Source organism: Acromyrmex echinatior, chromosome 8 (assembly GCF_024713525.1).
Source record: "Acromyrmex echinatior isolate Ae372 chromosome 8, ASM2471352v2, whole genome shotgun sequence".
NCBI lineage: Eukaryota > Metazoa > Arthropoda > Insecta > Hymenoptera > Formicidae > Acromyrmex > Acromyrmex echinatior.
Window position 1 is genome coordinate 11287349 of NC_141859.1, and position 14351 is coordinate 11301699.

The 14351-nt window shown below is 33.4% G+C and overlaps 1 protein-coding gene across 2 annotated transcripts in view; it reads left to right on the forward strand.

Moving 5' to 3' along the window:
- Positions 1–14351, forward strand: part of Rpb8 (DNA-directed RNA polymerases I, II, and III subunit Rpb8) — a 69171-nt gene that overhangs the window by 27522 nt on the left and 27298 nt on the right. The window contains exons 1-2 of one of the 2 annotated variants that reach the window (XM_011052409.2): positions 2330–2719; positions 5074–5157. In XM_011052409.2, coding sequence (XP_011050711.1) covers positions 2671–2719; positions 5074–5157 — 133 coding nt within the window. In that variant the 5' untranslated portion in view covers positions 2330–2670. Of the gene's footprint in view, positions 1–2329; positions 2720–5073; positions 5158–14351 lie in introns of those variants that run through there. The other variant, XM_011052408.2, reaches the window with a different exon arrangement.

Genomic DNA, 14351 nt, shown 5'->3' on the forward strand with positions numbered 1-14351 from the left:
ATGAAATGTGTGTGTGTGTGTGTGTGTGTGTGTGTGTGTGTGTGTGTGTGTGTGTGTGTGTGTATAGATTTGTGTGATTGTATATCTATTTTTTATATAGTAAATATTTATCTATTTTTCATAAGTAAGTATTCGGCACACAGTAAGAGTTTTTTTTATTTCGTGAAAAAATAATGTTGTATTTATCTTAGTGTTACTCAATTAATTGTGATAACATAAAATATTTGTGGAAAAGCTATATATATATTAGGAAAGATTCTGCTTAAAAGTTAGCTACGACGCACATTTACATACATTTGTATGTGTATGTATATAAAATTTATATATACATTTTAAATTAAAATTTTTTCAGTTTATTCATTTAAGTAATTGTTTAAAAAATAGAGATTTCTCTAGTATTATTAGTGTGTTAATAATAGATGCTATTTCAGAAATTGCTCGGGTTACAAAACATTTTAGCATGAAATATAAAATGTTTGCGATTTTAGATTTGAAAAATAACGAGCGTTATGTGTTTTACGATGCTTTTTGTTGAACTCGCTTATGATTGAAAATTATTCACAGTCTTCGTATTTCGTTTGTCTCAACAGCGTTGCGCCGATTATTATTACTGAATCGTTAGTCAATCCATAATTAAATGGTATCAATAATTAATTAGTATCGTCGTAAAAACAAAGTTTTATGTGTTCTGCTGTGATAATTAATCACGAATGAAAGTACGAGGGATATTATATATCGGACGCGCTCGTTTAAAGTAATATGACACGAAGAATAGAGAAAGTTAACGCGCTGTGAAAAAAGGAAATGAGAGAAAATCTCGCAATTTGCGTTCGTTTTTAAAACGTACTCTTGTCTTAAGAATCGAGAACACAATGTTTGAAAATGTAAACATTTAATGTTGTTCGTATTAGTGAGTGAAATTCTGACGTTTTCGCGTGAATCATATTTTGTATAACAAGTTGTAAAGTCTATTATGGGAAAGGATTGAATTCGTGAAAAAAAATAGAGTAGCGAATTCGAGCGAGATAATTACGAACAAGATAAAAATTTAAAAATCCTTTCTGGAAAGCGAAATAGGGAGGGGAGGATAGGAAAAAAGGACTCGAAGTAGGCGGAGTAGTGTGAGGATACAGAGTGGTGGGGTAAGTGCATTGCCACCCCTTTCGTTCTGTGCTGAAGCGTATTGAGGATGGTTGATCGAGTCCTCTCTCTGTTCCCTTCGAAAAGAGAAGAGTGGGAGGGATCGTTTTGGTGCGATGCAAATAATGAATAGTTTGGAAAGATGAACACCGGCGAAGATTAGGTCTCATTGAGATAACGTCACGAGAGTGCAAAAGTCACCACATAATATCTTTTCTATGTTCTTTTCAAGGATAATTGAAATTGGTATGATGATTAATTGACATTAATGAGACAAAATTTCGATGTGAAGATAAAATAAAATTGTGATGCGTGTGGCATCAAATGTGGAACTATGTTCTACATTTGGTAAAAAAAAAAAAGAAAAAAAAACGAATTTACTGAGATTAAAATAATTTCTTTCGATCTATGTAATTTCGAAGGTACGAATCCACAAGTGGATGATTCTTGTATGTTCAAATGTATTCTATGATCAAGCGTGCTTTTTATTAAAATACAGTTTATCTTAAATTTTACTTTTATCAATTAATTAGCTTAAATTTTTAAGCTAATTTAATCTTGAATTTTGTAAATTCAATTTTTTATCTTAAAAAAATTAAGGGTTGACGGAAACTACCTGGCATCTGATTGATAACTTTCCAATAATTTTCCGTACTTACAATTTTGCTTTTACATGGAAATACTTTTCGTTATTATTTTTAAATATCTGTCATATCGCATTTATAGTATCATGTGAGTTAGAATCTTGCAAAAATATCCTATCGGACTAGTACTCGAATTTCTGAATTTTCAAACTTATTGATAACTAAAATTTTCTTCATTTATATCATTTATATCATACAGATAATATAATTAATAGAAAAAGATCAATTAGTAATAGTAAATACTATAATACTATAATACGAGAAACTAATTTCGATTAATGCAGAATATCAGACTTATTCTTAATATTTCTTTCCTCTTTTTCATTGTTACTGAAGAGTAACATTAATATAAATTTATATCCGAGAGATATAGAAAACAGACGATAGAGAGAAGTGTGAGAGGGTGGATGCACCCTTTTCCCCTCTCTTGATGAGGGATGGTACGAGTTGGTTGGGGAGGATGGCCGCCCTTTTCCGAGGAGAGAGGAGGCAACTCGTTGGAAAATTTATGCCGGCAGTGGATGGACCGTAAAGGTCGCCGTGGTTGCTGGTTGTCTCCTCACTTCGGCGCCGTCGCCGCCGGTTTGCCCTCCTTCGTAAAGGTTGCCAGCTGAGAGCAACGTCAGCAACGAGAGTAGATCGTAGTGTTGTCGCAGCTTGTCCCGGGATTAGTTATGTGTTCTATCATTGCGAAACGTGATCTCTTCTCTGGAAGGGACGAAGTGTTTTTCAATGGCGTGCTATTTATAGGAGTGAAATTTATAGAAATTAAAGTAATCAGTACACATGCGCGCGCGCGCGCACGAGAGAGAGAGAGAGAGAGGGGGGGGGGAATGAAAGAGAATGAGAAGAGAGAAAAGGACAGAGAAAAAGGAAGAACGAAAAGATGCGAGACAAAGAGCTGATGAAATCAGCTGGGAAAAAGTGTGGAATGCGTAGGTAGAAGAAAGGAAGGTAGTTAGAAAGAAGATGCGAATGAACGTTTTAAGAGTGTACATTATCAATGTACACTCTTTTTGATTCCGTTTTTTCATCCGAGACTTTGGGTTTTCGACGTAGTAAATTAATTGGTGAATTATTCGTGTAATGACTGAAATAAGGCGGAGAGGGAGGAGGCGCGAGATTAATTTCTGACAATTCTCAATTTATCATATTTATTCTTAGGTCATTTAATTCTTTAATAAAGATTGATATTTTTTTTGCACCATTTAACGATACATATTATCTTGACTTTAAAGTCCATATATTCAGAAGTATTTTTATCCATAAATATGCGTTTTTATTTCTAAAATTTTATGGTGTATGTAACGTGAATAACTATATATGCGCAGTAACAAGTGCGTGTTCTGAATACCTAAGGACCTAAGGATTTATTCACAAAACATTATGTTTCTAAAGATATTTGTTAAATAAGTTTCTTATGATGTGACGTTATATTATATTTCGGAATTGAATTTTTCATGTTACAGTGCGCGTTATTAAACAAAATTATCCAAACAAGATTACGTCACATTACGAAAAACGAAGCTACATTGCGATGCAAGCTTTAGTTATATATACATATATTTCTCTTCTTCATTACTCATTGACGTTGATCTATGATGCCGATAATGTTCTTCGCGAACACTCTCGAGATCAGTCGTGCCGCATGAGAATGATATCATGTCGATATTCGATTATTGCGATGCGGGTGGTGTCACACATTGACGAAATCAATATCGAGTGTGTGAGACCTTGTGTGGATCTCAAGGACATATATGGCGAGATAAGTCTGTCGGAAACATGACGCGTGCAATTTGTGATCATCCAATTGTTCGTCATTCATAAAAGGATCGATTGTTATCGTTAAGGCAACACGCACTTCATAGAACATTTTGCTCTCTTGTTGCATGTTAAGTGAAAGATCTTGTAACGAAAGATCTGTGGGCTCTTTTTAGGCAAATTTATTTATTTTATTGTTATTATATGTACCTATTATTATTTAGATTGTAGTATTGCTTAAAACATGAGATATATACGCTAATAGTATATGAATTAAGCTGCAAATTAAATTTAAAAAATTTGTTTTACTGATGATAACATAATGTGAAAGAAAATGCAATGTTTAATTTTTGTGTGCGTGTATTGTGCGAAGTTTCGATATGGCTCGTATATGCGAAAGATCAGCGACGGACTTGGAAATGTGGATATTCTTATTCTTTTACTGGCACTTTTCTTATCTAATGCAAAACACTAAAAGTTTCTTTGAAATATATTTTGCATTTTTGTTGCGAATTTCCACCGATGCAATTTTTCGCATTTCATTTCCTTGCTGAAAATGGTTACAGTTTCTCTGCTAAATGTTTTCTTTTTCCTTCCGTGTATTTTCGTTTGGTTATCAATGTTTCTCTTCACTTTGTATAAGCATACATAGAATGATCAGTTTTGTTAAATCATCCAAAAATTTAGCTAGAATATAAATCTGAACATAATTGTGTTAGACTATCAAAATAATTTGTAGACACTCAAACTCTAGGTGTATATATGATTATTAGAAAAAGATAAAGAGAAAAATTAAAAAATTGCTTAATAGAAACAAAATTAAAATGTTTTTTTTTTAAATTATTGAAGTTAAATGATATTTAAAAATGTTATAAAATTTAATCGCTGTTTCATAAACTTCATTTGAATTTATTCAAGCGCGTAGTTGTGGCAATATTATACGCATTTCGAATACGCTAAACATTTTAATTTTGTACTTTTTTTTTGGTTCATATGCAGTTTTAGTTTCAGCAACGTTGCATTGTGAGATTTCTTCATTCGAATCTGGAATTAATTATTATTATAACCCTAACGAGTGACGATATGGCAAAAGATGGCTCTTGGATAACTAGTGCAACTATTTTGTATTGAAAATGTTTAGCTAATGTGAATTGATATATGTATGAAAGAGAAAAAACGAAAGTGAAAGAAAAAAAGAGAAAAATATATGATTTGATCACATATATTCAAATGTAAGCAGGAATTAAATAGATATTTGAATATAGGGATGTGTGTGTATACCTGTGTATAAATGTATGTCAGTATCATCTCAGTATCGAATTGAAATTGCAAATTTGGTTAATCATTGATGACGTCAATCTGCGTCATCGCTGTGTCTTCGATTGAAAATGAGATTTTCCTCTCGATAATTCTTTTCAACAAAACTATGAATCATCTCCATAGTGTCGTATAATTAATCGTCCAATAATACATGACAGTATGTGTTGCACAATTTTTAACCGATGTTTTTTTTCCTTGTGGATTTCAGTGAACAGACTCCATTGCGAGTCGGAATCATTCAAAATGGATCTCATCCTGGACATCAACAGTTGGTTATACCCAATGGAACTAGGTGAGTCTTTTCTTATTGGTAAATTAATTGCTTTTGTATGCTGAAGCGATTAAAAGTGATATCTAATATTCGGTCACACTTGCACTATTGTTCTAATTACGATAATGCGTTAATTTGAATATTATTTTTAATAAACATATTGTATTATTTTTATTAAACATACTGTAAACTAAGAACACTGAATTTCTAAGAAAGATTTATTTGTAATTTTATCAAGAAAAAAGTGAGAGTACGAAAAGTCTTGGCTTATTTTCATTTGTAATTCCTAAACGAAATAATTAACTTGGCTATAGATAGGTAAATTTAACGTACAAGTGATCGAGGCCATTGAGCATTAAATTATGTCTTAAGTGGTTATTAGAAGGTCCAATTTATCATTGTAAAAGATAGGATAAGCTAAAAAATTATGTTCGTTATATCCCCCCAGAGTTGAACCCCTCAGGTAAGCAGTATTATAATAGAAAACCTGATAAAAGTGATTTCATTTTTTAAGCAATTTTGTGTTATTTTGTATTATATATTTTGCGGATGAGGTGATATACACATATATATACAATTGGATTATATGCCATTTTAAGAATATTTAATAATTAATATTAATAATTAATTTAATACTTATTCTTTCCTTCCAAGTTATAAGTTATTTATGTTTATAAAACTCTAGATTATATCCATATAGAGTTTGACAATCGGCCCACTACTAGGTCAGTACTGAGACTGCCATAGTTCAAGTACTGGCTAAGTACTGAATGATAACTTGGGCCCAGTACTGGCTTAGTCATTTTAGCCAATCATTTGCTAGTGATAGTCCAGTACTAATTGACAGAACCTTTGCCGTAAGTTGACAGTCGTAGCGTTGGCTAAGCGTTGGTTTCGTTCTAACTGCTGACGATCCTATATGAGTAAATACAAAATATTTTTTGCATTTAAAATATGAAATGTATGAAAAACTTGTATGTTATATTAATTAAAAATTGGTCTTATTTCCTTATACGTAAAATTTATGTATCGATAATAGTACACTATCACTGAATAGCGATAGCATTCTACAGTTAAATATTTTAGGTTAAGTAACTATACTTTCATACAATTTATATAAATATATAAAAAGTATAAAGCTACTTAATATTTTTATACAATTTTAAATGTTCGATAACTCGCGTAACAACATTTTATTTGTTTAATGTAACATTTGAATGATTACAATTTATTTTGCAACTATCTTATTCTATGTACCATACATAATTTGTCATTTTTTTATCATAAAATACGTTATTGTCTCGAAATCTTAAATTGAATTTTTATTCAGAAATGTATTTGTAAGGAAATAAAAATACATATGTACTTCATAAGAGTATCATTCCGTTGCTTCGTACAAAAATGTTATAATTTCTTATTTAATTGTAATTTCTGAGCCACCAGTTTTTTATGTTATTCTGAAATACAAAAATCAGCCCATTGTTCTGCATTTTTAATGTTATATTGAGAAGCGTGTTAAAAGCAAAAGTTCATTTCATATGTAATACACATGTGAATTGAAAGGTTTTATACAGAATATTAAAAAAGCGATACTAAAATGAGCTAATTTAAATGATGAATGGTAAAAATTGTTTATGCGCATTTTATTGCGATCAATGCTGATATAAAAAAAATATATATATATTTTGTATAGAAGTTTTATCAGACATACACGAACACATATCTTATTTAACATAGTTAAGCAAAGAAAATAGTGAAAATAGTTATATTTTTTCAAGGTTTTGGAATCTAATGAAATTTAATAATTTAATAATTTGGAATCTATTTTTGTGTGAATTTTATATTTTTTCCAAACGTCAAGCAAACTGCGTATCGATTATTTGTCGACCTGAAACCGAGTCCTAAAGACTGAAGCTGAAATTGACAAATTGTATAATATTATTGATGTACTAATGAGTATCTTTAAAATACTGTATAAAGAATTTATTGTAAAAAATATTACCTTTTATACACGGAATTCGATTCTGGTTCTTTCTTATTTCGTGCAGGCATTCTACTAATTCAATCATCGAGGCATGTGGTCATATTAATTGCGATAACTAATATACATACTTGTTGGAAAAACGTTTATATCAGTATTTTAAAGATATTTATTAGTGTCACTATTAATATTAAATTGCTTGTCTATTTATTTTGTGATATATTACTGTAAACATTGGATTTTTTATGCAGACAAAATATGAAAATGTGCAAATATTTTGATTTTACTTCTCTGCTTTCCCAAAAAAATATGCATATTTCATCCGATATCTAGATTTTACGTAATCCAGTTTCAGTTTAGGACTACGTTTCAAGACCGACAAATAATCGGCGCGCAGTTTGTTTGAATTGGAAATTATAAAATTCATACAAAGATATCGTTAAACATCACCCGCCTTGAAGATTACTTCCTTCGTTAAATCGTGTTGAATATTTCTCGATTGATTTTCACTTAAATATCTTATTGTCAGAGTGGAAAAAATTGCTAAATATATAAAATTCTTCTCAAGAGGATACTTTGTGATATCATTTAATTATGAAGTAGAATATTTTGAAATATGAATTGTATTAACTTTGTAATCAATTTTTTTTTATTTAAATTAATCTACGCAAAATTAACAATTATTTTATCAGATTTATTTAACATGTTTGTAAAATTTATTAAATATAATTTAATGTTAATATTTAATTGATAAAATTATTGTATTAATCGTATATCTTACAAGACTTTGCCTAGTTTGACTTAAAACTAGTTTTGATACAAGCCACTTAAATTTTTTTCCGCTAGTACATATTACTGTTATTATTATTGTTTTTAAAGTTCTATACACATTGTTTCCGACGTCTTTAGAAATTGAAAGATGCATAAAAGATTTTTGTCGTATGTTTTGAATTGCGTCGCGTGAAATTATGTTGGCGTTTATGTGCGAACATTCGAATCTTTCGAAATGCATTTGGCAACGGTGAGCGGTCGTGATATTCGGCTTTTCTCTCTTGTATGACTTCCAAACTTCGCCAATGGCACTTCCGGTCTCTTTCTTAAACATCGAAACTCTCTGTATCTACAGGGGAACTCTAAAATAGGTTTCAACTTTGCAACTTTTTTAGTTCATGTGTTCATGTTTTTTTAGTAAAAATGTTGAGGAAGTGTCAATTATTAAAAATTACAGATAGTTGAAAATAAATGATTTTAGGCTATAAAGATTTTAATAGCAGAATATATTTGAAAATATTGATATACTATAGAATTAATGCTATGTAATTAAATAATACAATTGATTATTAAAGGTGGATTTTATATTTCTCGAAAACAATATTTGCTCATATTTCTAAAAATACATGACACTTTTACAATATAAAAAGTTTACATTTTTAACGTATAATATTATTAATGTATAATATTATTAACATATAGTATTATAATATTATAGTTACAGTAATATATTAAAAATATTTTCCTTTTTTATTTCAAATATTAGCCTTTCATTCACATTTTCCAAATTTCTTGGCAAAAGACATGTAAGATTCATTTCTTACACTTTTTGCACTTCCGTCGCTAATGCGAATCTCTTGCAGTTTTAAATTGTCTCTGGCCAAATTTTGTGCGTGTGTGTATGTGTGTCATTTAATGTAGTAAAAGTCGGTAAGATCTAAGATAATATTTTATTCGTAGAGAGTAAATGCGTTTGATCAAACTAAGATTGCAGTAGCACATCTCTCTTTATAAAAGACATGATTAATCTCGAAATATTTCGTTTAAACACAGTCATTTTTTCTGAGAAAACCAAACAAGTGCAAATAAAATCCTCACGTGTGCTATTATGTCATAATTATTTTATATGTTCCAGAAAAAAAAACAAGATTTATTTTTTAAGGCCCCTCTCTAAAAGTCACAGCAATTTTAGATTGTGACATTAGAAACGAGGAAAACAAAAAGAAATTTTTGAAAATATATTGTATTGTATAAATATATTAAAATGTATTTTTTAATAAAACAATACTCTCAATTGATGGAATAGATTTGTAAAATATACCAAAAATTCTCCTTACGTTTTGGGAATCAATAAGTAATTATATACTTGAAATTAAATTATGCCTAACTAGAAATTGAAACCAGCTATATATACAATATTATTTTAATCCATTTCAAAATAAAAGTTGTCGATATCTATATTTTATAAGTGTACTCTATCAAATGCAAATATTGTTTTATTGAAAATATTTCTGTTTTAATAGATTTTACAGCAATTTTGATTGGATTTTTTTCGCTTCTGATATTGTTAATCTGAAGAGTATGATGAGTGGTCAGGAGCTTTATATAATCTTTACATATAATTTTTTTGATTTCCATTTATATATATTACGTGTTCGTAAATATTTTTCATTATACCTTCTATGTATAAGATAATGTATAAAAGTAATTCAATACGATAGAAGAAAAATTATATCAATTAAATATTTTTACAAAATTTCGCTCGTTTCTAGCATTTGAATATTTTTATTTTATTTATACAAAAAGTAACTTAATGATGACTACAATTTTAAAATTTAAATCTTAACATTTTTGGTTTTGCGTTATATTTGCCACGCGACAAATGATAGCGGTACCATGTGTGTATATGTATATTGTCTTTCGATTCATCTCTGCGCTAATCGCTACATTCACGGAAATAGTTTACCCCTAACATCTTTTTTCTTAACCCGCCATCTTTTCGCGATCGCTCGTCCGGTTATATCGGAGATACGATGACGTGCGATTTATCGTTGAGTCTGGCCATTTTGCTCCAGCGAGCACGTTGCGTCTCGTCGGAGAGCAGTGCGATCGCGGCGATTAATGCTTCCTCGTTTCTGAACTTGACCAATGGAAACTCGCTGACCGAGTCTGACTTCGAGGCTCGTCTTGACTCCGCCTCTGAATTACCGATGCGGTTGCAGCGATTGGTGAAGTTGATTCAAACTAAGGGCACCGATGCCTTATTTCGATACAACCTACTGTCTGTCGGATAAAGACGTTCCATCTCTTTGAGACGGGCTCAACGAAATTGGTCAATTCCAAAGTGAAATTGTCGATTTTATGGATCGAAGGTTTATTTGGTATTTTTAACATATGCGTATTTACAATGATGTGACATGACAATGATGTAACGTGACAATCATTTGCGACAGAAAATTATTTAAATTTTAAAAGTTTGAAATTATTGAATATTCTGGAATGCACATATGAATAATTATGAATAATTATATGACAAGGTATAGAGCGTCAGACTAAAATAAGATAAGAAACAAATAAATTACGATTGAGCAAAAGACAAATTTGTTACTTGATAGTTAATGTAATATTCGTAATATCAGATGTCGCATGATATTACGTCTGTTACATATATTCTTGAATTGAATTGTTTACACATTATCTGAAATCGTAACAAGCGTATATTTACGGAACACATACGATATAGATAGATGAGTAGATAGGTACGATTTATATACATATGTATATAATGCATATGTATGTGTGTATGTGCGCGCAAGAAGGTTAGTCCATAAGGGCCAGGCAGGCAGGCAGGCAGGAAGGCAGGAAAGCAGGCAGGCGAGTCTCGCCTCGCCTCGCCGCTGTATTGACGCGCGGCGTTCAGGCTTGCGCGAGATGACGCAATCTCCCTCCCACTATATTCTCTCTCTCTCTCACTCTCTTCTCACCCTTTTTACCCCGGGCCACTCATTCCGCAGCTCAGCTGCGCTCCCCACTTGGGCGCTCCCTTCCGCAGGCGCAGGTCTTCCGCCGCACACCTCGTCCCGCGTCCGGCGCCCACAAGTTCAATGCCAAGGTCAAAGCGGCCACGACTCGCAACCATGTCGGTCGTAAGTGCGCGCGATATTCGTTCGTTCTCGTCGGTTCGCTCGCGCTTGTTCCGTGTGCGCGCCCGGTGTCCCTCTTTCCGCGTACGCGCTTCTCGTCTCTTCCTCGACGACAGCGAGAGTAAAAGACGTCGCGCTCCGCTTTCCTCTCATCGTCCCGCTGCCGTCATACCGTCGTGCCGTCGTCGCCACTCGTCGATGCGATGTCGTCTATGTGTTGCTTTCGCAAATTAGGTTCGTGCGCGCTACGTGCTTCAAGTGCCCATCGACGAATTTCGCAGGTGCAAATTACGCTCGTATGTGCGTCAAATGCCCATCGTCTCGACAACGACGAATGAGCAGACATTTTGAATATGCGATATCCGCGTCGTAGTGTCGTTCGTTTCGAGGAAATTGTCGTGTATTTGACATTTGGATATTTTAAAATAATTTACGCGATGTTGTCGCGTAGATGGGACGCGAATATTTCGACGCGGATATTACTCCGTCTCTTTGTAAAAGCAATTCCGATGACGATGACAACGACAACGAGGAGACAGATGCGTGGGCGTCGACAAGGAGGGATGGAGAATACGTAGTGCGCGCTACCGATCGAGAGCGTCGATTTGTGTGATCTCGTGAATCTTCGCTCCGCGGAAGGGAGCAGGAAGGTCGGCAAGGTCGTACGGCGTGACATGGCGCTGCGCGGTGCGCGGTGCACAGAAGGAGCGGAATACCACGGAATACCCGCGGTCGCGGAGGCAGTAGCGCGCGGCGCGAGATTCGCGTCACGGGCCAAGATGGCGGCGGATTTCGGACAGGATCCGGACGGACGCTGCGCCGCGCCGCGCCGCGCCGCGTCGAGGTAAGCCGCATCGTTGTGTTGGATATATCTATATGTAGTATATCGCCGCCACTGTCACGCGTTATCGATTTCGTGGGAGGTCCTTTCTACGCGAGAATCGCAGTGGCTCTCTCAAGGTCACTCTCGTGAATCGCGCCTAATCTTTTGGGACTCGTCCTCTCGTTCCGCCGGAATCGACCGATCCTTTATTCAGGCTCAATTAGTATTCGAATGTAATCGATATTGCGTATCGTTGCGTCACTCTGGATCTATCTTTGAATTTGAATCATCTTATTATCTAGACGAGCGAAATATCGTTTTCGAATATGCCTTTTTTATTTCTCGTAAATAGAAATAATCAAATTACTCGTCATGCGCCTTGGAAAGGTTTACGTTTTACGTCGAGAGACAAATCATCCATCGGACATGGCGTTTTGGTTGAATGAGGGTTAATTTAAGCGCGAGAGATATTACCGCGCAACACTCGACCGGATGATCTATAGTAGCCGTCGCTGTTACGATGTGACACCATTATGATGTAAGCTCGTACCTACTCTTCGTGGAGAGCGGTGAGATCAATTGACCGGTTTTCCCGGACTCATTCGTGCTGATAACCACATTGCTATTAGCCTTTCATTTATTACGTGCACAAAAAAGCTTTCATATATTACTTGTGAAAATGTTCTAATATATATTATTTCTTATATGTATTGTTTAACGTTAAACAAGAACGATGGTAAATGGTAAAGATAATAAGAAAATAAATGAAAATAGAGATAAATAAGATATAAGCGAATAACGATGGAGCGAAAAACTTGAGTCTAAAATTTTGCTTGTAAATGGATAATCTTTTCTTGCTGCGCGGAGACGACGGCAGCGTAGCAACGGCGGCGGCGGTGGCGGCGGCGGCGGCGGCAACGGCGGCAACGATGTAGTATCGATTAAAACTCGCACCATACCTGCCGTTGTGTGTGCTTAACCTTGACCTTGCGTCCCGGGCTTTCTTACGTATCATTTCAGCTCTCAGGGCTTCGTATGGAAACTGGCAACTTTTTCGTACTAACGATTATGCTCGCTATATCTACATTAAAATTGCTGTATATGTTGCGACGACAGTCTCAAAAGGCCCTTTAGAATTTTTGCTTAAGACGAATCTGCGTACGTTCGCGATTTGAAGCGACGAATTCAATTCGAGATACATAGTTTACGTCTCTTGATATAGCGATGCCAGATGATTTATTCGTCAAGTTTTATTAAAGCGTGCCTTCAATTTTCTTTTTTCTTGCCTACTTTATTTTTGCTCCGACAATATATCTACGATGATATTTCTTTTAGCAGTTCTCCCTTTATTTTTCTTTCCTATTTCTTTTTATACCATTCCTTATATTCTCTCAACCTTATGTATGTTTCGGTTCTTTTTCTTTCTCGATATTGAACTTAATCGATTCTAACTTTCAATTCGCACGACTCGACTCACGTAATTTCATGCAAGCGAACTTACCTTGACATTATAAACACATCTGATGCAATAGAAAGATATCTTTAAAAATCGGATAGTAAATTAATTTAAAAATCTCTCAGACAGTAAATTAATTTAATTTAACGATAATTGAAAACGATTTAATGATACACGATTTAATGCTGATTGAATTGAAACTAATCTTTGTTTTTTTTCTTAATACTCACGATTAGCAACATTCCGTTGACTGTGTGAATAAAGTGTATTCTGTGTTCATAACAGTGAAATTATATTTTTACAAAAATGTTTCATAAAGATCTATTAATCGTATTAAATAAAATAATAAAACAATAAATGAAAAAAAAATAAAATTTTATTTTTGATATCTCAAGTTTTTATTACTTAACAATATTAATTAATTAGTACATATTAACGATATTGCTTTCACTTTTTCGCAATTTTACAAATTCTTATTTTGTTCTGTAAATTGTATTTTAACGGCTTGTTCAACGCAGTTGAAGTGCACTTTACGTAATCAGATGTAAAGTGAGTGCCACATATTTATCGAAATATTGTATGCATGGTGAAAAGGACAGTTCCGTTAGTTTACACACTTTAATAGCAACAATAAGTGGATGCAATGAGACTGATGCAATCGTGTAGCGATGTGTTTTCGATGCATTCGCGTGAAAGCTATTATTGGATCCGTTTATATTCCGTCATTGCATGGCTTGTCCATGCTTTTTTTATATTCAAGAAACATCGGGATTATCCTGCGTTGAAGCGGCACTTAATATTATACGCAGATAAAAATGTTTATAAAATGATTTACTTAGTCATTTAAGTATTAAGTATGATTCAGTATACTTTTTCCATCAATTCTTTTATATTTAATTTTTCTGCAAGAGATTTATTTTCTTTTCTTTTAGGAATTATATTTTTGTGTTAATGTACATGATACGTTCAGTAAATTTGTTTCTACGTATCTGTGCCATTATCTCTCTCTCACTCTCTGTGAGATATTACACATTTTTAACA